General features: G+C 51.3%; 10 protein-coding genes across 10 annotated transcripts; 5 read left to right on the forward strand and 5 right to left on the reverse strand.

The window, feature by feature from the left end:
• Nucleotides 1-20: 20 nt before the first annotated feature.
• CC77DRAFT_999184 (SPO22-domain-containing protein) lies at nt 21-3,384 on the forward strand (the record flags this gene model as incomplete). Its single annotated transcript, XM_018536557.1, has 9 exons — nt 21-81; nt 135-658; nt 719-977; nt 1,031-1,958; nt 2,005-2,096; nt 2,148-2,452; nt 2,499-2,793; nt 2,844-3,019; nt 3,073-3,384. The coding sequence occupies 9 exons, from the start codon at nt 21-23 to the stop codon at nt 3,382-3,384; spliced, it is 2,952 nt and encodes a 983-aa protein (XP_018380958.1).
• Nucleotides 3,385-4,366: 982 nt separating this feature from the next.
• Nucleotides 4,367-8,035, forward strand: CC77DRAFT_946633 (hypothetical protein; the record flags this gene model as incomplete). The annotated part of the gene is made up of 5 exons (XM_018535094.1): nt 4,367-5,121; nt 5,172-5,345; nt 5,976-6,316; nt 6,455-6,600; nt 6,656-8,035. Coding segments are annotated over 5 exons (2,796 nt in total), but the record flags the coding sequence as incomplete, so codon positions are not given.
• A 387-nt stretch (nt 8,036-8,422) lies between these two features.
• On the forward strand, nt 8,423-11,259 carry CC77DRAFT_1024901 (alpha/beta-hydrolase). Its single transcript, XM_018525961.1, has 2 exons — nt 8,423-8,858; nt 8,910-11,259. Exons 1-2 carry the CDS (start codon nt 8,767-8,769, stop codon nt 11,134-11,136), a joined length of 2,319 nt encoding a protein of 772 aa, XP_018380960.1. The 5' UTR covers nt 8,423-8,766; the 3' UTR covers nt 11,137-11,259.
• A 72-nt stretch (nt 11,260-11,331) lies between these two features.
• Nucleotides 11,332-12,645, reverse strand: CC77DRAFT_1099096 (hypothetical protein). The gene is made up of 2 exons (XM_018529984.1): nt 12,490-12,645; nt 11,332-12,370 (listed from the first exon to the last, which is right to left on the reverse strand). Exons 1-2 carry the CDS (start codon nt 12,544-12,546, stop codon nt 11,357-11,359), a joined length of 1,071 nt encoding a protein of 356 aa, XP_018380961.1. The 5' UTR covers nt 12,547-12,645; the 3' UTR covers nt 11,332-11,356.
• Nucleotides 12,646-13,388: 743 nt separating this feature from the next.
• CC77DRAFT_1034893 (hypothetical protein) lies at nt 13,389-14,077 on the reverse strand (the record flags this gene model as incomplete). The annotated part of the gene is made up of 2 exons (XM_018526904.1): nt 13,389-13,921; nt 13,975-14,077. The coding sequence occupies 2 exons, from the start codon at nt 14,075-14,077 to the stop codon at nt 13,389-13,391; spliced, it is 636 nt and encodes a 211-aa protein (XP_018380962.1).
• A 2,083-nt stretch (nt 14,078-16,160) lies between these two features.
• On the reverse strand, nt 16,161-17,027 carry CC77DRAFT_1034894 (acyl-protein thioesterase 1; the record flags this gene model as incomplete). Its single annotated transcript, XM_018526905.1, has 4 exons — nt 16,161-16,257; nt 16,305-16,729; nt 16,790-16,880; nt 16,933-17,027. The coding sequence occupies 4 exons, from the start codon at nt 17,025-17,027 to the stop codon at nt 16,161-16,163; spliced, it is 708 nt and encodes a 235-aa protein (XP_018380963.1).
• A 109-nt stretch (nt 17,028-17,136) lies between these two features.
• On the forward strand, nt 17,137-19,161 carry CC77DRAFT_1024904 (DNA glycosylase). The gene has a single exon (XM_018525962.1). The coding sequence runs from the start codon at nt 17,436-17,438 to the stop codon at nt 19,002-19,004; it is 1,569 nt and encodes a 522-aa protein (XP_018380964.1). The 5' UTR covers nt 17,137-17,435; the 3' UTR covers nt 19,005-19,161.
• Nucleotides 19,162-19,550: 389 nt separating this feature from the next.
• On the reverse strand, nt 19,551-20,482 carry CC77DRAFT_946351 (short chain dehydrogenase/reductase; the record flags this gene model as incomplete). Its single annotated transcript, XM_018535072.1, has 2 exons — nt 19,551-20,216; nt 20,273-20,482. 2 exons carry the CDS (start codon nt 20,480-20,482, stop codon nt 19,551-19,553), a joined length of 876 nt encoding a protein of 291 aa, XP_018380965.1.
• A 1,215-nt stretch (nt 20,483-21,697) lies between these two features.
• Nucleotides 21,698-23,176, reverse strand: CC77DRAFT_449595 (ser/Thr protein phosphatase family protein). The gene is made up of 4 exons (XM_018531730.1): nt 23,046-23,176; nt 22,897-22,990; nt 22,381-22,832; nt 21,698-22,331 (listed from the first exon to the last, which is right to left on the reverse strand). The coding sequence occupies exons 3-4, from the start codon at nt 22,822-22,824 to the stop codon at nt 21,783-21,785; spliced, it is 993 nt and encodes a 330-aa protein (XP_018380966.1). The 5' UTR covers nt 22,825-22,832; nt 22,897-22,990; nt 23,046-23,176; the 3' UTR covers nt 21,698-21,782.
• A 1,268-nt stretch (nt 23,177-24,444) lies between these two features.
• On the forward strand, nt 24,445-25,269 carry CC77DRAFT_1066036 (hypothetical protein; the record flags this gene model as incomplete). Its single annotated transcript, XM_018528862.1, has 1 exon — nt 24,445-25,269. One exon carries the CDS (start codon nt 24,445-24,447, stop codon nt 25,267-25,269), a length of 825 nt encoding a protein of 274 aa, XP_018380967.1.
• Between the last annotated feature and the right edge of the window lie 431 nt (nt 25,270-25,700).

Genomic DNA, 25,700 nt, shown 5'->3' on the forward strand with positions numbered 1-25,700 from the left:
CTCCACCTCTTTCATGCAAGATGTCTCACGCGCAATCAGCAGCAAGGTTAGAGCGCGAAAAGAAGTTGAAGGCGGTTCTGAGTGAGTGCTATCCTTTATACTTACCCTGCGCATGACGCTCACTTTCTTTCTAGCATTCGCGTTAACTCTCAGCGAACGCATCGAAACTGGTAACAATGACGCGACGCTCATCAGTGAACTCCAAACGCAGATGCGCGGCCTCCCTCTCCAAGCCTCATCTACCCTCACCGCGAAGCAAGATGAACTCGATAAACTAGGAACTGAGCTCTGGAACCAAGCTACACGCTTACGCCGCAAAGACGAATCTGACATCGATGCAAAATCGGAAGATGCGACAGCGCACAAGTTTCACATTCTGCCTTTTCTGCGTGCTTACGCGTTCATGCTGCTCGATTCAGCTGGCGGCCGGGGTCCGAAGGGGCGGCAAAGGAAGAACTGTATTCGACTGATCAAGGTTGCCCTGAAGACGGCCAGAGTATGCATTGAGGGAACTGAACTGGGCATTGCAACAAAAGTTCTTGAACGCGCCGCCGATTACGAAGATGTTTTGGGTAAGCGGGACGAAGGTGGGGACGAGAGAGACGGGGAGCTTGCAGATGGGTTCAGGGCGCAGTATTTTGCTGTGCGTACAACTCTGGTAAGTGAACTATCAGATGCGACGCCCCTGAGATGCGCCATCGAATTGACGTACGTATAGGCATGGCGTAGTGGTCGTATGGACATGGCAGAGCACATGTTTAGGAAGTGTAAAGAGTTTGGGAAAAGCTTCAACGCTACCACGACTGAGCAGCTTGCTGATCTACTGTATGAGATTGGAAAAGCCGCCCTTGCGAAGCGCGATTACGAGATTGCCGCGAGGTGGTTAGAACGCGCCTTTGATGTCCTTGGAGAGCAAGATCTGGACATGCTCAGCCCCGAGATTGGTGAGCTGAGACTTAGCATCATGCAGAGTCTTGGTAAGAAGACACATCATACACAACCGGAAGACGACAGCTAATGATACCATCAGTCAACGCATATATGAAGACCAAGACCATGGAAACACAAGAGAAGGCATGGCAAATGATGAGGTTGATGGAAACCGACTTTGGAGACAAAATGATGGTGTCCTTGCTGAAGATCGAACTCTTATCCGAAGCTCAAACTTTCGACACAACCGAGTTCTACAACGTCCTTTTGCGCATGATACGCACCGTTGTGCTGAATGACACAAATTTCAAGACCATCATGCATTACATACACAAGCTGAAAGATCACAGCAACACCACCGCCTGCAAAGCGCTCGAGGATTTAATCGACGTTCGGCTCTTTCGAGAAGAAAACCAGTCCTGGATCGAAAAAGCTGTCATCACACGTATCTGGATTGGAACAAACAATAATCTCGCTGACAATACGCTCGAGCAGCTCCAGGAGCTCTTCGATACCGTCGATCAGAACTCGAAGATTCGCCTTTCTGCTCCTGCCACACATGCTGCGCAGACTTTGTTGTGGAAGAAAGTAGGGGCCGCAATTAGCCAGGAGCAATATCATGTGGCTGAGGCGTGGTGTCGGATGTGCCTCCATGCTATCTTCGAGAGAGCTGGGGTCCAAAATAAAGCGAAAGTTGCGAGAAAAATTATACAGTGTGCACTGGCGACGCATGACTATGAGGGCGCGAGGGAAGTGCATAACAAGATGCCAGAGAGTGGCAAGGATGAACCTGTGACGAGATATTTGATGTATAAGGCTGGTCTCCGAGGCGGGGATGAAGACTTTGCGGCTGAATGTCTCGATCATGTTTGTCGGAGTTCTGCGAAAGATGCTACTCTGCTTTATGCTTGTGTTATGGAGGCTCAAAGTGCGGGGAACAAGAGGCAGGCCATTCGTGCTCTGGAGAAGGTGCTTGAAAAGTACGAGCATAATGCGCTAGCAGAGATCAATCTTCCTGCGCTATTGCGGTAAGTCGTTCGCTGGAGTTGCTTTACGTTGCTGACAGGTGACCAGGTCTGCCACTCGTATGCTAGAGTCTGAACTTATCAAGGACGGCAAGATTGACACCGGTGTTTTGAGACAGATTTGCAATGTCTTCGAAGGAGGTGAGTGGCAGCACTCTTTCTGGTTGAAGACTTTTTCATAACACTCGCCAGCATGCCTTCAAGCTAAAGCGTCCCGTACGAGGCCGAGCACACCGGCTAAAGAACTGTTTACAGCCGTGGAATTTGAATGGTTCTCCAAGAATGCTTATAACATATCGCTCAAGTACTGTGCGGAGATGCCACCAGGGTCTCTGGTCAGGTTGCTGAGCTGCTGTATCGAGTTCATCAAACTGCTCAAGGGGAAGACCCAGCCAGAGGCAGACGGTGACCTCTGCCTCCGACTAGTGTTCTGCGAATTCCTCGCTGCATGCACCTACACTACTCTGGCACGCGCAGAGGATAACACTGAGCAGAGCGTCAGTCGCGTTTGTTGTTGCATTGACCAATAGCTGACTAGTTTAGATTCATTACTACCTGGAGACCCGCAAACACAGTCAAGAATTTCGACAAGCTGCAGCAGAAGGTATAGACAAACTCAGTGGACCGTCTCAAGCCGACATTATTTCCAAACACCTCCAAGTTGTCAAGCTGGAGCTTGAAGCTGTGCTCAAGCTTCAAAGATGGGATGAACTCGACAAGCTTTTCGACCAATGTTGGAAGTACAAGAGTCCAGACCACTACGAAACGTTGGCAGATCTTGTCCTGGTTATACATGGGTGCATTCTGAAAGCGGGCGTAGATAAGAAGTACCAGACAAGTAAGACCTGAAGCTGAGTTGCGTGAGAACCGAACTGACAAGATTCGTAGAAGTACTGTCTGTTCTTGAGAAGATCATCAATCTGACGTGCCGACAACCAAACCGGGACATAACGAAGCTGGCTCGTTGGCTCCGGTGCCTGTTCAATATTTCACTTGAGCATGACGAGAAAGCCAGTCTCAAGTGCATTGAGCAAGTAACGCACATGGCAGCGAAGCAGCAAAACGTAAGTCCCATTTACCTTCTTACCTATTGATTCATTTTAAAAAGTCCGTTCAGACCGTCCATTCTATCACTGCAAAAGTTGGACTGCACACACCATCGCTATCATCTGACCCTGCGAAGAACGCAGACGCTGCAGACCCGGCTGATGATTACATCAAGGAACTCGAGCGCTACCCCAAGACAGAGCTCGAATGGCTTGCATGCACCCTCTTCAATCGTGCCGTGGACTATTATTTGCAGGAGAATGACGATGCGACAAGAAAATGGGCAGATCAGGCGTTCCTTGTAGCACAGTGTATTGATGATGGCGGTGCGACAAGGAATAACTTGATGAGTCGGTTCGCAAGGCTGGAGTTTGGAGAGTAACCGGCACAGTAAGCGGCTTGAGGCGCCCCGACCCAGATCGTATCCAACGGGCAGGATAAGCACTTCGCACGTTATAGGCATAGCGCATTGTTGCATTTGTGGCTTCACACCTGGGCATCGCATGTCCTCCACTGATACTCCTCAACTAAAATTATACACGTAAGGCCTTGAAATTCGCTCCACAGATTACGCCACTGATGTGGGTCGCTCGATGCCGACGCGGCCGTTCGTTCCGCGCGGCCAAACCTCACGCCCACGCATTTGTGTACGCGGCGCAGTGCAAATTCGGCGGCATGACAGCGGTAAAAGAAGGGGATGGCATCTTTAGGAGACGCCACCATGCAATGTGTGGGTTAAATATTCTTCCACTGACAGATAACCATAGGTTGATAGCGTCGTCTGCAACGCGCACGCGACATGTATCCGCTTTCGGGCGTAGTAGACGTTTCTGACCCATGTCATCCCGGGGATGACACCCACAGCAAGGCTCGCACTGCACAGGCGTCGTCATGTTCCTTAATGCCCAGCCATGTTGACGCTGGGAGTTCCCGCAGTTACGAGCCTATACTTTCACAAAGGCTGCTCGCCATTTGCTTTCATTTGCTCGAGCTGATCGCGTTGCTAACACTTCACTCTTACACGCTTTTTAAACCGTCAACTAGCTAGTGCTGTAGCGCGATGAGGTTCTTCTCAAGGCTGCATGTATGTGCGGCTCTAGCTATTCTTATGATCTTGTACTTCACCTGGGTTCACTCTGCCGACTTCGAAGACACCGTCCACACCGTCTGGCGCGGTAGCGCGCATCGCATTGTAGTATTTGGTAATGATTGGTCCGACACTGGAAGCTACCGCGTCTCGTCGCCTGTATTGTCTGCGGTCGTTGCCCGCGATGCTGACCGAGGCGATTTATGGGTAGAGACTTTATGCAAAGAGGTTAGTGGGAGTCACAAACAACGTGAAGACATGACCTGACAGACTTCAGCTCGCGTGTGATACCATTGACAACTTCGCGCACTCCAAGCCGGCTGCCGCTGCACATATCGGATCGTTGGTTGACGCAGATGTTCACTCGGAAGCGAAAGGCGCCGGGAGCAACGAGACCACCGTAACTCCGTTCGACTTCAAGACACAGGTGGAACAGTACATCACCTACGACAAAGGACGTCGAGTTATCCCGCAAAGTCTGCGAAAAGGGGACGAGTGGACTTTCTTCACCGTTTTCTTCGGCTTGTGGGATCTTTTGGAGTACTCTACACTGGAAAAGGCTGCCGCCATGTCTGCTGTGGACAAGAGCATTGCATCGCTGTTTCTGAATCTTGATGTACTCGCCGAACATACTGCAAATCCGCCGAAAGTCGTCATGCCGAAGATGATCGACGCTAGCTTCCTACCTCAGTTCCAGCTGCAGAAGAAAGCGATGCGGGAAGCCGACTTTGCGGTGACTCAGCACCGAATGGTGTTTTTGTGGGCATATTGGGATACTGTTTTGGTTCGGACTGCATCCCAGTGGAACAAAGGTGCTATCTACATGCCTGGGCCGCATGATTTGATCATGGAGGAAGTTCGCGCCAAACAGCTATACTCGAAACAGATCTCAGATGCAGCTGGTGTCGGTAAACAAGCCCCTCTTTTCGAACAGATTGAACAACCATGTCTCGTGCCGCAACGAAGTGGTGCAATGGATCTACAAACATCCGACGTGCAGAAGTGCTCCGTTCCAGCCGCACACTTATTCTGGTAAGTTAACGGCTACACAAACGCATTGTCTCAACCTGACTAGGTAATAGGGATACCGTCCAACTCAGCGGTCCTGCCCATGAGCTAATCGGAAAGCAAGCCGCTAGCCTCGTACGGGGAAACCAAACTGTCAATGAGCGTGAGATGCAAAGCTCCGACAACAACGAAAAACCTAAGGAACAAGAGGGACAGAACTTCAACCTAAAATTCCCTCCAGGTTTCTAGTACGCCGCGATAGAGACACTGTCTAGAACTTGGCCAAGGCTTCGTTGGGCTTCATGGTTCTCAGCAATGTGGCATAGATTGCGCCTCGCTTCGAAGGACGGCGTATGGATGCAATGCGCAGTATAACTGTGTAGATCCCGAGACTGAGTCACTTCTGTCATCGTGAAAGACGTGTTGCATTGTTGGAGCCCCTTGCGTAGCGGGTACAGGAATGCTGTCATGTCTCGCGGGTCGGTAGAGCGTGTCTTGGCGGGATGAGAACAAAGAAAGTCCCTAAGAAGATCGGTTACATCTGACTGGAACAATCATTTTACTGGATCGCAACAGCTGATTCGTCAAAGCACATCGATTCCAACTCCACACACGGGATAATGCATTCAAAGAGAAGCACAGAATGTTGTATGGCTCGTCCAACGCGGCTCCTCCCTTCCTGTTCGGCCAGGGACAATGAACCACGCCTTCTTCCGACAAAACTCATTAGATCAACTGCTTCGTCGCTGAATCTCAAAAATGCTAGCAAGTCGAGTGTTGCCACCGATTGTTCGGACTTCACCACTCTCTTCCCAGCCTCCTGTCGCTATCTTCTTCCACGTGCCTCGGCGGTACGTCAAGTCAAATATGCAGGTCAGTGACGGTTCTCCAGTGTCTCCAATGGACGATGCAAAGCCTTTGAGAAGTCTGCGTAAGAGCAGTCGAATTCATGAGACGCGGTCTGCTCCTACTTCTAACCCTACTGCTGAGGGAAGCAACAAAGAAGAGCAGCCGATATCCCCTGCTTCGTCTTCGCCTCGGACTACGAGAAAAAGAATCGCCACACTTATTGAGGTTCATGAGAAAGAAGACTGCAACAGTCCGATCGACGATATGCCTCCTCCAAGCGCTACTTCTGCAACTGCAGTAGGGTCTCCAGACTTTTCGGGTCACGTATGTCTTTGCCAACCGGAGCCAAAAATACCACGGCCACGAAATGGTGAGTCCATGGCATTCCTTTGTCTTCCAAGGACATATCCTCCTTAATCGGGGTATACGACTTGGGTTGTGGATCAAAACCGAAACACGAGTCTTTGTCTGTAGTCATTGTTGCTCAGCCCACTAACTACTTTCATAGCATTCATCCTCTATCGACAGCATCACCAGCAGGCCATTACCGCTCGCAATCCTGATCTCAACAATCCCGACATTTCCAAGATCATCGGTGAACAATGGAAAGCTGAAGGTGAAGAGCAGAAGAAGGTTTGGCAAGATCTTGCGCAGGTTAGTGGTCATCTGCACATCTCTTTGTGTTCATTTTATTAACATGAGACTCAAGGAAGAGAAAGCTAGGCATCAGGAGCAGTACCCTGACTACCGCTACCAACCGCGTCGTGTTGGCAAGCCGGGATCATCTCCGTTGAACCCTACTGGTCAGCATACTATAGTCGACAAGTATCGCTGCCACAAATGTGGTGGTCGCAGTCTCAGAACACCCGCCAGTCCTTTTCTCGATGCCTCTGGCACACCAACTCTGCCGCCTCCCAATATATCGGAAGGTCTCACACCAACAACCCGCTATTTACCTGTGGTGGGTAACCTCAGCATACAATCACCAGTTATGCGCCGCCCCAGCAACCTTCAAGTAACTTCAGCGATGCATACGGACTCGATAACGTACAGCCCTTTAACACCGAACAAGAAGCGTCGTTTCGACTATGGACCGCCTCCGCCAACGAGTAACGGTCGCAGAGCGGAAGGACCGTACTATGCCCCAACTCAGTATGCTCACCGACGTGAGTCTTTACCGCCTATTCATGTGCCGCCTCACAGTGCGACCATGCCTCCTCCACGAACTCCTCGTGAGTTGCAACGGAATTCAATGGTTGAGTTGGGTCCTCTACAACATGAAGGTAGCCCAAGAAGCGTAGAAGAAGTGCTCAGTGCATTCCCATATTCCAACAAGATTAAACTGCTTGGACGCATAACGCCTCCGTACAAAGAACCGGGCTCCGCAAGCCCATCGTGCCGGACCAATCGCGGCGCCATCATCGCCGTCGAAGGTGACGAGATAGCTGCAGTCAAGGAACTCTCAGAATGGTTGAACGAGTACCTCATTAAGCAGAAAGAGTACAAACCGCAGATAGCCGAGCCACCTCAAGCTCCCAATGACGATAACAAAGAAGTCACGTTTGAGAACTATCTCAACCTAATTAAGGAGTGGCATGGCAAGAGCAAGGAGATGATCAAGTACATCATTACGCCCATTTCATCCACACTCTCTTCCCCAAAGGACACCATCGCGTCCTCAAACCCATCCACCGTTGCTGTCACATCATCTACTCCATCCCGGAAGGACTCGACCACACCACCCGACTCTCCCCTAATGTCAACAAGCATAAAACCCGTCATCATCCTCCCTACCTTTCAACTCCAAGCCTCGGTCGCATACGCATCCCGCATTCCCATTCAAGACGCTTACAGCCCGACAGACCACTGGCAGTGGATGGCGACGCTTTGGCGGGGAACGGTAGGACCGGATTTAACGCTTTATGTGAGAGGGTACGATCCGAAGGAGGGGCAGGTGGGAGCTAAACCTGAGATGGATGATGGGGTTCGGTGTTTAACTGTGTGGAAGAGTAGGGAGGCTGGGGCGAAGTTTGCGGAGGCGGATCTGAGGAGGGTGGGGTTCGAGGTTGGGGAGTGGATGAAGGGTTGATGGATGTCGTTGACGTGGCTCGAATGGCCCACGTGGTTTCAGGCGATGGAGTGGTTTTTTTCTTCTTCTTCTCCATTTTTCTGTCTATTCTCTTCTTTTGGGGGCATGATGCTATCAAGGTCTTTGTACAAGGCTTTGACTGTTGAGGTTATGGCTTGTCGAGGTGTTGACATGGTAGAATATATAGGTTCATGAAGAGATGAACTTGGAGATGAATACTTGTGTCACATACAAACTGCTACTTTGGGTGGTGCTAAACAAAGAAGACGTGACCTGGCTGCGGCGAGGGCGGCTGACGTTGGCCTGGTTAGCTCCTCGGAAAGAACGCAACAAAGCCGAGAAGATGTCATAGCGCGGCTTTCACATGGCACGCACACGTCCTCCGCAACCTGTCACATGCCGGACCCTCACCCAACCACAGAGCCTCAATACAGCTAATTCGCCGCGCTTGTCGACGGCTTGAACGGCTATTGCTGTAGTCGTGGACAAACTGGGGGTTGATGACCATAATGCGCATTGCGCCGCTGTTCCATGGCTTTCCCCATACCCCAGACGAGATCCACCCCGGGTTTGCGTTACGACTTGACCTCAGCTGGCATTCACATGCTTACGCCGACAGGCTTGCGACGTACGTGTAGACCCGACTTGACGCCTTTCATGACGCACAATAGGCCTGCGACTGCATCTACTTGGTCCAACACAGCGCTTTATGCTAGGAAAGAGCTACGGCCATGATAGACCATGTATTGGGACGGCCATCGGTGCAGTTCAGGAAGATACAGGTGTTGGCAGTGGTATCCTTTTGGTCCTTTTACCTCTACAGGCAAGTTCTACACACACTCTCTCTCACACACACACACTAACAATCCCGTAGAGGCGACCGCCATGGCCCACCAATCCTCCGCCGCATATCCGCCCTCCTCTCCAAGAAACTCACCGTCTGGCAATCCGTCCTCATAACTCTCCTCTACCTCTACGTTGCCCGTAACTTCGGCAAGCTCGTGGGCCTCGAGTGCCCAGAGCCCCTCGCGAGCCTCTACTCGCGCTCCTACTTCCGCGCTACATGGGTCACGACTGCGCTGGACGCAGGCTTCTGGTCTGCTATGCGGATTAAGCGCAAGGGCGTCAGGGATCTGTTGTCTGTCGTCTTCAGCATATACTACCTGATATGTGCCGAGCAAGCCGACGAGAAAGTCCGCAAGATTAGAGCGACGCTTACCGTCGATCATTTGCGCGTCGCTTGGAATAAAGGCACCACGCCGTATCTGGGTGCGCTGACGAGCATGATGCGACCCAGGCTGATGGTCTATCCGCCGCGCCAGATTCGCATACCGCGACCCAAGGCTAGTTCGTACAAGGAACCCGTGACCGGCTGGCTGTACTTCAATGGGCCGCGGAGCGCATTGAAGAAGCAGGACAAGGTCGTCTTGGACATACCTGGAGGTGGTTTCGTGGCCATGAACCCGAGGAATCATGATGATAAGCTCATGGGCTGGGCTGGCAAGACGGGCCTGCCTGTCCTTAGTCTGGATTACAAGAAGGCTCCTGAGCACCCGTATCCGTATGCGCTCAACGAATGTTACGACGTCTACCACATGATCATCGCATCGAGAGGAACGTGCATGGGTCTATCGGGAGAAGTAGAGCCCAAGATCGTTGTCTCGGGCGATTCGGCTGGGGGTAACTTGGTTACTGCTATGGTGCTCATGATCCTGCAAAGTGGCTCGACTGAGACGCGAAGGTGGCAGGGTGAATATGCGATCCCGCCTCCAATCGGCGTAGTCTTGATCTACCCTGCGCTGGACATGAACATTGGCAACTGGATGACGGACGAGCAAATGGCGCTTATCCGCGACCGACGAGTGAGGAAGACGAACCGACCCATCTTACGGCATAAGAGCGATGATTACAGACAACTTGCGCCCAACACACCATATGGCTCTGATGATTCGGATGGTGACGACGAAGATGAGCGCAATAGAGTCAGCACGACCAATGCATCTATGCCAAAGACCAATGGTCTCAGGACGTCTCCCCAGACAATGATCAACCTCTCCGCCGCACACACCAACCAAGACAGCACCTCTCTCCCCCGCCTCGACACTAACACCAGCACCCTCAACCAAACTCCCGGCCAAACAACTCCTGCCAATTCAAGTTTACCGCCCACACCGGCCGCGACACAGCCCTCTACACCTGGTCCAACAGTCCCAGCACCCCCAGCCACAGCCATTAAAACTCGCCTCGCAATGTCTTCCATGATATCCTACTTCAACGACCGCATCCTCACCCCCGAAATGATGCGCGCAATGATAATCCTCTACATTGGCCCGCACCACCGCCCAGATTTCTCAACCGACTACCTCCTCTCTCCTTTACTCGCCCCGGAGTCCCTACTAGCAAGGTTTCCACGCACATGGATGTTGACGGGTGAGCGCGATCCGCTCGTAGATGATACGGTTATCTTCGCAGGCAGGCTACGGCAAGCGAAGCGTGCGGAGTGGGTTGCGGCGAAGGAGTTGGGACTAGACTGGGCGAGAGGTGAGTTTAGAGAAGGGGAATGGGTCAATGTTGACTTGGTGCCGGGAATCAGTCATGGATTTTTGCAGTTTGTAGGGGTTTTCCCAGAAGGGTGGAAGTACATCTTCAGGTGTGGCAAATGGATTGCTGAGGCGTTTGAAGATGCGACTGATAGGAGGAGGGGTGATGAGACGCCCATGTACACACCTGCTGTTACTGCTACGCCGAGGAGACCACGAGAAAAAGGAAGCGATTATTTCGGTACGGTGGGTTTACAAGATGCTATTGATGGCTTGACTTCTCCGCAACATCAACGGAAGAGACATCATCAGCGTACCAACACCGCGTCTTCGGCAGAGGAAGACAGGCCGTTGGAGATGACGGTTTTAAATAAGGGAAAGAAGAGTCCGCCACAGCAGAACGGGTCTGGTGTGCGGGGAAGTACAAGGGGGAGGACGAAGAATTATAGAGGGAGACGCAAGAGCTTGGTTAGTCTGGCGAGCGAGGATGACTTGTTGGGCAGGAGAATGAAGAGTTTGACTGGGGGGTTGGGAGGAAATGGGGTGTCTGACGTTATTTGATGTCTGATACATAGGTCTAGCGAGTACTTGTGCTGTGTTTGCATATATAGAGATTCATCCAGCAATGTGTCATTCGTATAAAGGAGCTTGTTTCTGCCAAGTCATACTTCAATTGTTAACACCTACCCTGAATGTTTACACTATTGTCTCTCTGTCAAAGTTACAACAGGAAAATCTACGTATACCGTTAAGGGTGAACCTTAATTCTGATTCCTACAGTCTACGGATCAAAGAAGACATCCCGCACGTCCTTCCACCAAGCCTTCTTCTTGTTCCCTTCCTTGTCCATATCTCTCAAAAACTCCAGAATCGGCATCCGTCCCATTGGACACATGAGCACCCCTCTCGCAGTCCACTCACACAAGAAATCGCGATACGCCTCATACCCCGGCGGCGTTACCGGATTACCCAATCTCGCACTCACATCCTCCACAACAACAGGCTTCAACGCACCCCTTCCCACATTCGCCATATGATCCAGAATCTCCTTGGTGTTGAACAACTTGCGCTCAACAGAAAGGCGCTTCAACTCGCCTTTCAAACACTTCTCCAACGCCAACGCTTCGCAACTCTCCACAGGATTGTCCAAACTAAATCCATACGGCAACATTGCCCAAACTTTCTTCGGCACGTGCATAAACGCTACCGCATCATCATAGCGGACATGGACTCTAATCTCCTTGACCTGCCGATCAGTATCCCAGTCTTGTGGTATATCGCGGAACCACCCACTATGCGGTAGTGTCTGGAGTCTCACAAGCCAAAACTCTGAAGCTTCTTTTTCTAGACGCCGCATGCAGATCTTCCAACGCCACCAGGGCAGTTCGTCGGGGCGTGTCACGGCGGTGCGGTCGACGAGGAGAGCTGTTATGCTTTTACATTCTATGCAGCGGAAGAATTTAGTCAGCGGGTCGGTTTCGCCCGGAAGCAATTTGCCCCGACCGGCACTTGAATCGACGTGCTGGGTTAGGCATTCGAGACAGAGGAAGTGGCCGCAATGGAGGCGGCACGCATATTCGCTCTCGGTGAACCAGGTGCGGCTACAGGCTGGGCATGCGTCGCCTAGGTATTTTGCCTGTGCGGGTGGTGGTGGAATATCGCGGTGTACGGTGACGAGTGCTTCGATGTCGGGTCTGGGGTACCAGTTGATTAGCGGCGGCGCCATCTGAAGGACATTATCCATCTGGTCCCGAGCATGAAAAAACGCTCGATCGTAGCTTGCATGAAAGAGGTTCTACATAGCGCTTGATCAGCTTTTGTACGTGGTTGTTCATCCTTACCCTCTCTACCCACCTCTTCTTCTTCTTCGTCTTCTTTCTATCAAGACGCACGAGTGCAAAGTACAACACTTACATGTAAACGTACCCACCAACAATCGTACTCCTTCCCTTCAACCATCGGTGGCATCATCCCTCTCCACTCCGTACACGGGATAACATACCTCTCCTCTTCCCTCCCAAAACCCTTCTTGTCCCCATATCCTCCTCCTCCCCCCTCAAGCACAACAACACTCCTCCTCACAACAACAAAACACATACCCTCGCCTCTCCTTAGTTGAAACTTGCCCGCCTCCAACACCGTATTACCCACATACAAGCTCATCCTCGCCATGCTCCTCGCCAATGCATTCTTACTCTTCCTATTCCGTTCCAACTCCCGCGTTGACCATTCTGCAAAGGAAGCTGAATGCGGAGCTAGTAGCTTCTGCGTGTTCGTTATGCTAAGAAAAGTGTGGTCGTCGGTGCCCCAGGACCCGGAACCTTGGGGCCGGGAGCGCGAAGAGGAGTTGGATGGCAGTTGGAGACGCAGACAGCCTGGCGGGTAGTCGCAGAGGGAGGGGTAGATGTAGCGAGTTATGTGGCAAGGTTTCAAGACGGTGCCGCTGCCGTGGAAGAGGTATTCAGAGTCTGGGGCTGGGGTATGGGGTTCGAAATGGACTGCCTTTGCCATGAGTAGGTATTCTGGAGGAGAGGTTTTGTTTTGAGCGTGGCAACTACGTGCGTATGTGATGTAATGGCATGTATTGTTGCACATGCTTGTGTTTGTCCTGTGAATGGTTTAGTGAAGGAGAAGTCTACCCGTCGAATGGCATCGAATGAGGCAGTGCTGAAGGAAAAAGATTTCAATCAAGTAACGCAGGTGCATATGATCTATAGTTCTCAAGTATTTACATTCCTCCCCAAAAATTAGTGTTTTCGTTACTCTAATATATATGTCCCTTGCATCTTGAAATCTTCTTTCAGTACAACGTCTTAGTTGCACTTTCCCCACTTGCTCTGGCACCAGTTGGCCTTTCCACAGAAGTCCTCACCAGTGCCACAGAAGTTGGATCCAGAGCAGCAAAGACCAGCAGCGCACTTCTTGTTGACAATAGGACCGCAAGTCTCTCCAGCACCGGAGGTACCCTTGGGGGCGGTAGGCTCAGCAGGCGCCTTCTGGTTGTCGCACTTTCCGTAACCGGCTTGGCAGCCGTCACCGCAGTAGAGAGCCTGGTCCTGGATGTCGTTCTTGGGGCCGCAGTGGCCGGCGGAGGAGCAGCAGCGGTAGAAGTAGCCGTTGGCACCGGCGCCAGGGCAGGTTACACCGCCTTGGGCGTGTCCACAGACGTCGATCTCGGGGACCGCGGTAGGGAAGGTGGTGGCGGGCGAGGTAGCTTGCTTAGTTGCGCTGGTCTTCATTGTTGTCTGGGTGGGCTTGCATGATGAAGAGGCGCCAGAGAAGGGGTGAAGGCAGGTCTTTGCGTCGCAGTGGTCGACGGTGGTTCCGCACCAGCCATACTGGGAGCCTGTAATGCATGTTAGTAGGGTTTCGAAAATATGTCGTCTGGATACAACTTACAGCACTCGTTGGCAGCGCACTTGGCGTTTCCATTCTGGGGTCCGCAGTTACCAGCAAAGGCAACCGACACAAGGGACAAGAGGGCGAAAGCGGAGAAGCGCATTATGACTATGATTAAGCTATTCGAGTAATTGGTCGAAGCGAGTGACTGTCGAAACGAGAGAGACGACGACGAAAGTGATGTAAGTTGAGAAACAAGACCTTGCGATGAAGAATAGTTTCACGGGCAGCAGCTCAGCTCTTTAATAATAGCCCCCCTCTCGTATTGACCCATGGCGCACGCATCCAATAAAGCTCGTCGCCTTACGGCGCTCGTACATACTCCACATGGACTGACGCTGAAGGCCAGCGTTAGGCCGGCGCTACATGTGCGCCAGCGCTGAAGCGCATGTCAAATACGGCGCTCGTGCCTGAACGCACGGATGAGGTGCTTTCCCAAAGGGTGAGCGCTCGGAAATTTACCAATGACATGTTTCGGCCAGACTGATCCGGAAGGTCGGCATTATCTCACGAGGTCGAGGGCTGACTTTGCGTCGTGATTGTGGAGATTCCGCTGCAGTGCTTGTTGATCGCATATTTTGTGATCTACTAGATCGTCGGGAACTACAGCGTCATAGGAAACGACATTGCATAACCGTTGAGCGCTTGAGAGTTACCTTTTGTGAGGAGCCAGAATGTGGGTATGGATTCGCGAAAGGTTGGGAACCCAGGAGGGGGGTCAGCCCTAAGAAATTAAGCACTCGCTAAAAGCTGACTAGCTGGTGGACGGACACGATGCGACCCCTGACTCTTCTCTTTTGCCGTGGTACAAAGCTTTGAGGCGTGAGCTTAGCAGACAGGCGAGACCCCGCTGGAAGCCTGGTAGTCTGTATGATTGCTGGCAAGCTCGCTGCCCGTGCAAAGGCGTTGGTAGTGTGTGACGTTGTTGGAGGCCTGATTAACGCTGGCCGAGTGTAGCGAGCACCAAATATAGGCATTGATAGAGGATGCGCTGCATGGACGAGGCACGTGGGAGGTACTGAGCGGGGGAACTCGGTGTAGAGAAAAAGCAGCCACCGCAAACTCGGTCAGGTCATGCAGTGCTTGGTCCTCTCCTGATGATGAAGTTCGAGGCAGGTGCATCGGATGCGCGATATCCGTGGCAGGAGCATTACGGTACGCACTGTCACGACCAAAGTCGTTGTAATAACAGAGGACGTAATCAATGTAGCCGACATTTTAGGACTGCGTTTGATGCACGATGACAGTAAGCACCAATTGGCGCATATATACACGCTGAAGGTGAGTCTCTGTACCAACAAAGCTTTCGATGCACAGCATGCAAATGATATCAAGACTTGCGGCAACACACACCGCGAATTAAAAAGATGTCGCCGCGAGTATACACAGTCTTTCTGCTTTTGAGATTCTCGGGTACTTCTGCCGCCGAGACTCAACCAAAAATCTACCAAGCATATCTCTCTTGGCCTGCGCTGCCATGCCTCAACCACCTCCCATTCCTTACCAACATCAAAAAATGATGGTTGTTTCCGACACCGGGAATCTGTCGAATTGTTAGAATGATGAGTCGAACTCGAATTGAGTTGAGTGAACTTACCGAACCCGGGCCTTGCCGGCACTGTACAATGAACTGACTCTGCGAGATGAGAGCGGCAAATCCTAGCCACTAGACCATATCGGACTTTGATGGAACACTGAAGGAATGGTAGCAATATAAAGGTAGTCGTTGCGATACTTGACGTGGTGGTGAGTGGGGCAGAGGAAGAAATTTTGCAAACCTCACCAACGAACATCAAACTAGCGGACAGACAAGATGTGACTGAACTAGAAAAATGAAGGTGGGGCAGGGATTCTTAGTTGTATCTAGATAATACAGACTCTAGTTGGGTGGGGATAGCGAGCCGACAGATGCAGGTACACAACTTGAATTTGGCTCACTAAGAAGTTGAAAGAAGCACCTACGAGGCAAGGCTACTGCGACCGTATTCCAAGTGATGCATACATCTTGTCCAAGTCATTGTAGTATGCGCCTCCTGTTGTTATTCGAGATTGCGCCACTCTGTATCGTCGTGCGGCTTGAGTACAGCATCACGCTTGTACCATGCAAACCAAGCAATGGCCAATGTGATGATGAGCACCAGGGCTGTCGTGGCTTCGGTCGATACGAGTGTGGAGGAACTCGACAGTCAGAGTTCCGACTTGTCGCCGAGGGCGGGGATTTGTTGGTTGAGGTAGGACTCGAGGTGATCGATCTCATCAGGATCGGCGGAGTGCACCAGGTTCCTATACTCTGTCAGGGGCATGTCTCTCTTGCTACACACATGACGTACTTGTAAGTCCTGAAGTCGACCTTGAACCCGTGCTTTTCGAGCTCGTCAGCACTCAGCTTTCCCCACTTGTGCGCAACGACTTGATCGGCGTCGCCGTGGCCCATGAAAATGGGCGTCTTCTGGTTGGGGTTCTCGGTCGGAATCATGTCTTTGATCTTCTTCTGCAGCAGGAGGTAGCAGCTCAGGCCGAAGATGCCTCCGAGCTGGTCTTTGTAAGTCACACCGGACAGCAGTGACATGGCGCCGCCTTGGGAAAAGCCGCCGACGACGATGCGGTTGGCGGGTATGCCCTTTGCGACCTCTTGGTCGATGAGGGAGTGGAAGTACTTCTGGGAGTCGACGATGCCCTTTTCGTCTTCCTCTCGGTCATCGAGAGTGCTCAGTGACTTGATGTCGTACCATCCTGGCATGCGCATGCCCATGTTCTGTAGAGTCGCATATCAGCGCCCATGCCGTGTGTTGGCGGCGGTGGGTGGTTGACGAACCAGCGTGATTGGGATGCTCGGAGCATTGGGGAAGATGAACGAGACCTCCTCGAACTTGCTTCGCCTGCGCCAGTTCTCCGCGAGGAATATCCTATGTCCTTCAGTGTCTAGACCTCCATGGTGTTGAGTGCTCCGGAGCCTACCAGCCAGCCCCACTGTCGCCCAACCCATGCGCCACGATGACAGTGGCTGTGTGTCGCTTGAGCGCGGGAACGACCAAAGGTGCCTTGTGGGACATGATGAAGTCGTCTGGAGTCGTATGTCGGTGGTATCGATAGAGGTGCGTGGGGTAGCTCTGCTCAGAGGTGACGGACTCGCGCCAGAGTGGGACCTCGGCGCGTGCTTTAGATACGCGCTAAGGCAGGGACAAGGGTCAAAGCTCCAATCATCATCATCGACGTCATGATACCTGCCATTCACCCTCACCATCAGTCTCCCCTTTTCCATTTCCTTTAACCTGTAGCTTGACGTTTGCCGCTCACAGGACACTTCAGAAGACCTCCTTCTATCACTCGTCTCCAATTCGTTTGTCTGGCGTCAACCCCCCACCATTGCATTCAGACTTGCCCATAAGCGACTGCTGGCACTGCGCCCAAGCCTCTTGACGATCGAATCGAATCGACTCGGCATATCCACTGTACCAAGCATGGCACGAGCTACAAGGAGCTCTGCCAGGGCCGACGCCGTGCCTGAGCCAGTACAACTGTCCAGCCCCCCAACTACCCCCGAAACGAGTAACACGCGAAAGAGGAAAGCAGTCAAGATCGAAGAGTCGCCAGATGCGACAACCAAGAAAGCTCCCGTTACACCTAAGAGCACAAAACGTGCCAAGAAGTCAGCAGTAAAACAAGAAGACATCAACGAACTCCCACACAACCTCGGTGCTATTCCGGATCTTCCCGTTAAAGACGAGGAAGCCGAGAGTAAAGCTTCAGCAAAGAAGCCGAGGAAGTCCGCAACGCCTAAGAAGTCTGCAAAAGCCACCAAGCCAAAGAAGGAGGAAGTCGACGACCTCGTTGCCAAAGCGACCACCACCACGGACGCGTCATCCAAGAAGAGTAAAGCCAAGACAGGTGGTTATGGCCTTACTCCTGGTCATACGCCATACCCGAACTACCCCCACCCTACGGCCGAAGAATGCGAAGAGGTGACCCGTTTACTCTCCAAAGTTCACGGTAAGGTCGAAGCACCCAAGACCATTCCCGCGCCATCTCTCGAGGTTTCAGGTTGTGGAGAAGTACCATCAGTCCTTGATGCCCTCATCCGAACACGGCTTTCGGCCGCAACATCCGGCACGAACTCGTCCCGCGCATTCGCCGGCCTTGTCGCCAAGTTCGGCGTCCTGAAAGAAGGCATTGGTAAAGGAAGCGTAGACTGGAACAAAGTGCGACAAGCAGACCAAAAGGAAATCTTCGAAGCAATTAAGAGCGGTGGTCTCGCAGATGTAAAAAGCAAGGACATCAAGAAGATTCTACAAATGGTCTGGGAAGAGAACCAAGCACGACGTGACGAGCTCCTGGCTTCATCAGACAAGGCACCGGGTGAAACCAACGAAGCGGAAGCAGAAAAGCGTGACGAGGTTGAGAAGGCGGACCAGAACATTGTCTCGCTAGACCATCTTCACCAACTTTCCAACGACGACGCTTTCAACGCGCTGACCAAATACCCTGGTATTGGTCCAAAAACCGCGTCCTGCGTGCTTCTCTTTTGCCTCCAACGACCCTCCTTCGCAGTCGACACCCACGTCTTCCGCCTGTGTTCATGGCTAGGCTGGGTACCGCCCCCAGGCGATGACAGAGGCCTTCCGCCCGGCAAAAAAGGCACCTTCGCTGGCCCAACACGCAACTCCACGTATGCACATTGCGAAGTTAGGGTTCCGGATCACCTCAAGTACCCGCTTCATCAACTGCTTATTAAGCACGGGAAGAGCTGTCCTAGGTGTCGTGCTATAACAGGTGAAAGCAGCGAGGGATGGGATGAGGGATGTCCAATTGATCATCTGGTTCAGAGGACTGGGGGGAGGAAGGGAGCTGGAGATAGTCCTGTCAAGGGCGGTAGCGCAAAGAAGGCTAAGGGTAGGAAGAAGGTTGTGGAGGATATTGAAAGTGATGCGGTGAGTAGTGGTTTGAGCGACGCGGAGAGCGAGGTGTTGAGTGATGTTGTGAGTGATGCGGAAGTGGAGGTGTCAGATGAGGAAGAATCAGCGTCTGAGTGAAGGAGATGTGGGACCTTTCGGTTTTATTGGCGCATTGTATATTTCAGATTTAATACGGTGAGACTCAGGGGGTGGCAGACCAGGAATTTCCCTTACATGTATACTATTCCTCTTATGTATATTCCTCGTATCTAGCAAAACACGTTACATACCCAGATCCTTTCGATCGTCACTAGTGATCAGTTGAGATGACAGAATACAATGAGGCTTAGTCTAACCGAACGATACAATATGGTAGGATTGCCTGCCATTTGACTTTGGCAGAATTGAGACTAATTCGAGGTTACACCTCAGCTATAGAACTAGATGAGCTTCTCCATAAGCTAGTCACTAGCAATCACCAAACACAATTGCCAGGGAAACATGTTTAGACCATCAGGACGTTTTGTTCATTCTTTCATTCTCGAACAGTTATAGCAGTGTCCGAATTACGGCTGAGCAAGCCTGTGCCTGCCTTGTGTGGCATCGGCATACCATTTATCATACATCGTAAAGCTCATATCCGAGCGAGGTAGAAGAAACTGTAGAAAAGGAATTACAATATACTTAGTTGCCAACCTGGATCGCGTAGCCACCATCGACAGTGACAGTTTGACCGTTAAGGTACTGGCAGCCAACAGCGAACAGGATAGCTGCAGCCATATCCTGGTCCTTTCCAGGTCGCTGCGCAGGCAGACCTTCCTTGTGATCCTTAGGCATCTCACTCTTCTGGTTGTCATCTCTGCTCTCCTGGGTCGTCATCTCTGAAGGGAAAACACCAGGCGCAATAGAGTTCACCCGCACCTTGATACCGTTCTTGGCAATCTCAGACGCGAGCATCTTGTTCAAATGTATCGCAGCACCTTTGCTAGAGTTGTAGGCAAAGTGACCTTGTGAGATGCGGATGTGGCCCGAGATGGATGAGATGTTGATGATGGTGCCTGAGTAACCGGGGTGCGACTCGGTGGACTTTTCGAGAAGAGGGAGGAAGGCGGTGGACATGAGGAAGGGGCCGACAACGTTGGTTTGGTACACGTCCAACCACTCTTGCTCAGTTGTGCCATCGAAAAGTTTGTCGACTAGCTCTTCAGAGCTTCCCTTCACCTCGGTCTTGCCTGGTGCGATACCAGCGTTGTTGACAAGAATGCACACGCACTTCTCCTTTGACTCGATCTCTTTCTTAATCTTCGATACGCCCTCCTTCGTGCTGACGTCTCCCACAATGGGGATAATCTATTTGCAACCCGTTAGTACATATCTCACATGTATAAAGTTTGCCGAAAACTCACCTGACCTGCAATGTTCTGACCATGCACCTCGACAACCTTTTCGAGCTTCTCTTCTGTCCTTCCAACGATGTACACCTTAGCACCGTTGACAGCAAGAGTCTGGGTAATCATGAGACCGATTCCTGAGCCACCACCGGTGACCAAGGCGACCTTGTCCTTGACAGGAAAGACCTTGTCCATCGTGAGCTCGGGGTTGTTGGTAGGAGCCATGTTGTTTGCGTAGTTGCGTTGTTGATTAGCTGATTGAAGTTGGTTGGTAATTTGTTTCGTGCGTTCAATTGATTGCATGCGATTTGGGAGTGTAGAGAGTGAAGAGGGGAAAGGTCGTGGTGCAGAAGTTGTGATATAGCGGGCAAACGGTCTGACGTCACGGGCAAAGCGCGTCAATGTGACGTGTGGGATCCTTAGGGACATGGCGTTAACTGTGTGTCCAAATTTTGAGTCAATGGAAATCCTGCGGATCGAATCAAATAAGAGTAATCTCTAAATTGAGGGGAATGGTACACAGAACGCCGTTTTCGACGCGTTGATACGGGCCTCGAACGGTGGTGGTCATGATTGCATCACTGGTACGGGAGATCGACCCGCACGCGCGCTGTCACGTTTTGATCATCGCGTCCACTATGTGAAAATCTATCATCTAATGCATTACATGTGCGAGAAAGCTCGTCTTTCCAATTGCGCACCATCAAATCGTGCTCAGAAGGTATCCGCTACGACTTCCTTTAACATACTTATGGATTAGAAGACAGCATAGCATATTAGAAATGCGTTTTTTCATGTACAACGATGGATATTAGTGGTTGATTGGAGAGTATATCTCTTTTCTTAGTATATTTATAGGATACTAAATTGAAGTATAATGGAGTGCTGCTAGGTACTCATGGGGGCTATGCCGAACGGGCAATATGCATGAGTAGCAGCAGAATTCTCATACTTGTACCACTATAACACACTGGCACGCCTGTCCATTCCGTGCCAGCTTCTCGAGCAAGACATTACTTTCACCATAACAGACGGAAGAGATAGGAATATCGAGATTGAGGTATTGAAAGCTATTGTCAAGGACGGCGGCTGCTAGGTATGCGAAAAAGGAGAACCAAAGCAAAAAAAATGGTGACCAAAAACATACAACAGCGGGGATTCGCTAGTGGTCACCCACCTAACTACTAATCCGCCGGTACACTGCTTGTATATGGCTGAGCGGACGGGAAGCCTAATTTTCAGTGTCCTGTGGTCGTATGTGCTCAGTTGTGCCGGTCTGTGGAATATATTCTGATTAGATACCCGTTTCTCGACGCAGGTAGCGATGAGAGGAAACAGGAAATCTTGTTGTAGCATGATGCATCTAAGGACATGAATTCGCTGCCATGTACCAGTTATCCTCTGATAACGGCGACGACCGTATCAAGAGTCGGCCAACTAGGTCATCTCATCAATGCCTACTTGTTGTCTCTGACGAGTAAAAAATCCTAGATCCATACACTCACATCTCGCACGGAGAAGCTGATTACGCCTGCTCAAGATCCAGGTCCACAAGCCATGGCGCGTTAAATGGCTTGTATGTTACGCTCATGATACTGGCGTTGACCATCAGCGTGTCCCGTCCAAACTCAACCGCGTCGTCGCTACCTTGACCAACGTCAATACTCGCAGCCCTCTCATCCATGATTGCCTCCCAGTCAAGAGGTACAGCATCGGCGAATTCGATATGCTCTTCAATCTTAACATCCAGCTGATCGTTGTTGTTCCAACGTACTTTCTGCGCACCCCAGCCCTCATGTATATGTCCAAAGCAGTAGAGTCTGGGTTTACAGCGTCGAGCTGCTCGTAGGAGGTGTTCGCAGCCGACGTGCTCTCCCGTTGTTGTCGCGTCCATGACGCCCATAGGCGGTCCGTGGGTCATCATAACATCGATGCTGGGGAAGTCTGGGACAGGGTTCTCGGCGATGGGTTTGGCGTTCGGTGTACACTGATGGGAGGGGTTGTAGCGGTCTTCATTGCGGGAGTATGGAAAGGCAAAGTCGCAGAACTCTGGTTGGTAAGGGGATGCGTAGACCTGAAAGTTGTAAGTCTCCAAGAGAGTTGAAGTATTTCAATACGCCTACCCTGAGATTGGCACCGTTCGGTAACTGGAAAGTATGCGTTCCTTCTTCTAGGTAGGTCACACCAGCTCTCTTAGCTCTCTCGCCCGTCCACATATCTCTCGCCTTCGCAGGTAGGTCTTTGTCGTGTCTGCCCCTGTGCATGTTCTCGCCCTTTCTGGCATAATATTCTTCATCCAGAGTGATGTCATGGTTACCAGCTATCACGAGTTTCAGATCCGCGTTGATACTCTCCAGCATATCAAGAGTCTTTTCATACTCTTCCAAAAGACCGATCATGGTCAGGTCGCCGCAATGTAGGAGCACATCTGCCTTGGGCAGTGGTGGGCGGAAGGACGCATCATTGTTTCCGATATTGTCAGCAGGGGCAATAGAGTGAGTATCCGAGATGACGAGAAATCGCGTCCTGACGTGGCCTGGCTTTGTTGATGTGGTCGTGGTTGACATGATGGGTACTTAGAGCTCTAAGCTTGAGCAGTTGGCGCTCCATGAGGGGTAGTGGGGTCGGGAAGTGGTAACCTTAATAAATCGCCAGTGCTGCGACCAGCAGCTTCACCATGTATGTACACCAACGAGAACACTACCTTCGCTGCTGAAGAAAGGTCGCCATTGTCTTGTCCCTGTGTGAAATCGCGACATGCTGTTTGATGCAGATCAATCTTACGTACTATTCCGACTGCGCAGTCACGCTATCGCTCTCTTTCAATGTTCTCACACCATTTGCGGCGTCGACGAAGAAGTCGCGTGCAGAATCATGATTGTTCTTGTTGTGTGCACCGAGGTTGATTACAGAGAAACGCGACGGGCATGGGTTGTGGGTATCCTTGCCTCACTCTCTTAAACTTACCCCTTTTGATCGTGTCGGACCAGTATCACGCCATTCTTACGAGGCGCCTCACGCCAATTTTAACTCAGCCACATGTGCAGCGAAAGAACTTCTCGACTCATCTTGTTAAGCCCGGACTATTCCCTTGCGCTTCCAGGAATAGCGGGAACGCCCGTTGGCATACCCTAGCATCCAAACGTGGTACCATAACAGGCGTTCTGGTAGAACCTCTACCGTTTTCGGTTGACGCACAACGATGTAATGCAGTACTTGACAAAACAGGCTTATGCTCTCGAGAAAGCAATGTCTTACATCAGAACACATCTCATGTACATCAATAACAAAGAGGGCATCATCCGGAAATCCTTCGCTGACGACTACCCACGGATTTCGATACTGCAATGGTACCTGCTAACCACGCAACCCAGTGATCGTCTCTCGAAAAAATCCATCCGGAATCAAAGCTGGTTTATGCGACCCGTCCCGAGCTTGCCGCGCAAAAGCGAAGCAAGCAAGATCCTGCATCATTGCCTATGAACTACTGTGCGGTCTTATACCGCAATTTGGGCCTTGGACTAGGATCAACACAGTAACACTCGGCTATACGCACGAAAACGAGGATTGCTGTCCTTGCGATGCGTATTCAGAGTCACGTCGGCATCTCGGTGTCGGAGCATACGCGGGAAGCGGTTTTCGGCGCAGTGGAGCTTGTCCCGAGACTACACGACATGCTGCTCCTACCGGACTGCGCCGATGAGGTGCTTATCGTTCGACGTTCGCAGTTTTGTTAAAATTTCAATCTCCTGGCTGAGCGTCAGATGTTTCAGTGAAGCTCGCGGATGCGGAAGGGTTAGCTAGCCGTGCCAATAATGGTTGAGGAGTACATGGATCCACATATCACTTGCGATTTTGGGTTTACCGTACAGCTACTGGAAGCATCTTGACTTGACGAGCCACTACACCGGAACCTGGTCAATCCTAGTGGTGGATTCTCAGCAAGTCACAAGGACCTATTACCTACTCTGTTGGCTGTGCAGTTCTCGAATCGTCGATACAATTACGTCCCCGTATCCTTATAATATTAATGCCTTGGTCTTTCCGAGCGACACCGATACACCAGCCATCATACACTGACGAGTACCTCCCTCGATACACGAGTCAACAAAGTCTTGATGAACGCCCCGAGTAATGCGCAGGGAAACAAGATCGAGCCTACCGACCACTCTCCACCACAAAACACTATGCCGTACACGAACTATTTCGACAACCCCTACCTCAATGAGCCGGCTCCGGACTACTCGCTCAACACCTTTTTCGACTCTGACTCTTTCTTCGACCAGGCCTTGACGTCCGTAGAGGGTGTCACCGACACATCGAAAGCGCAAGAAACATTCGGCTCGACATATTCTGCGACAAACATCCCATCAAGAAGCAACGAACAACCTATGACGCAAGCATTCAATTCACACCCTAGTCAACTCGGCCAATATCCATTCAGCTTCGCGATAAATACGAGACAACTCCAACCGAACGAACCAGACAGCTTTTCCCCTACAAGCACAACGTCGCAACCCTCGTCGCTCAGTGGAGACGCGCCGCAACCGCTCATATCGCCTTCCCTTTCACCCCACATGCTGAAGCGCGAATCCCCATCATCGCCAACCTCTGCATCCGAATCGTCCACTCCCAAACGCCCCACGAGGAAGCGGGGTCGACCGAAGATGGACCGTAGTAGCACCGACAACGAAATCATGACCTCTCCAACTACTACAAAATATCAGCGTTCGAAACGTCTACCGCATAACCAGGTTGAGCGCAAGTATCGAGAAGGGCTCAACTCGGAGTTGGAGAGGCTGAGAAGGTCCGTACCGATATTGAGGCAGAGCGACGAGGCTGGTGCGATAGGGCAGCCGAAACCGAGCAAAGCGATGATTTTGTCATCGGCGATTGAGTATATTCAGAGTATTGAGAAAGAGAGGGATGCGTTGATTGAAGAGAACGATAGGTTACGGCGAGAGAGATATGAAGCGCCGGCGCAAAGCAATTGGGACGGAATGAACTTTTGAGACTTGTTCTTGACAGTTTCTGGATACTTTGTGATGATGTTGCGGAGTCGCAGCGAAAGAGTTAGGCACCATAGAAGGAGTTTGCGTCTTTGATTGGGCATCGAGATTGTATACCCTTGGAATATGATCGTATGCGTAGACTGTACATTACGATGCGACCAACCCCCTCTGGAGATCACGGCGTTATGTCAGCTAAAGATAGCTTAATGACCGATAAGTATCGGTGCGAACAACGTAATATCAGACAGCTCGACGACAATACACTGTTAGGTTAGACCATACATGCAGTCGAATTTGGCGTCCTTTGTGGAGACAATTGGGTCCCGCCTATACTTGGAGGTTCGATGAGGAGATCTGAATCTTTCTTACGGGAACGAAATGCGGTCGGGTTATTATCAATAGACAATTTATGGTTAGTAAATATAGCAGGC

This window comes from Alternaria alternata (assembly GCF_001642055.1).
Source record: "Alternaria alternata strain SRC1lrK2f unplaced genomic scaffold CC77scaffold_25, whole genome shotgun sequence".
Lineage (NCBI taxonomy): Eukaryota > Fungi > Ascomycota > Dothideomycetes > Pleosporales > Pleosporaceae > Alternaria > Alternaria alternata.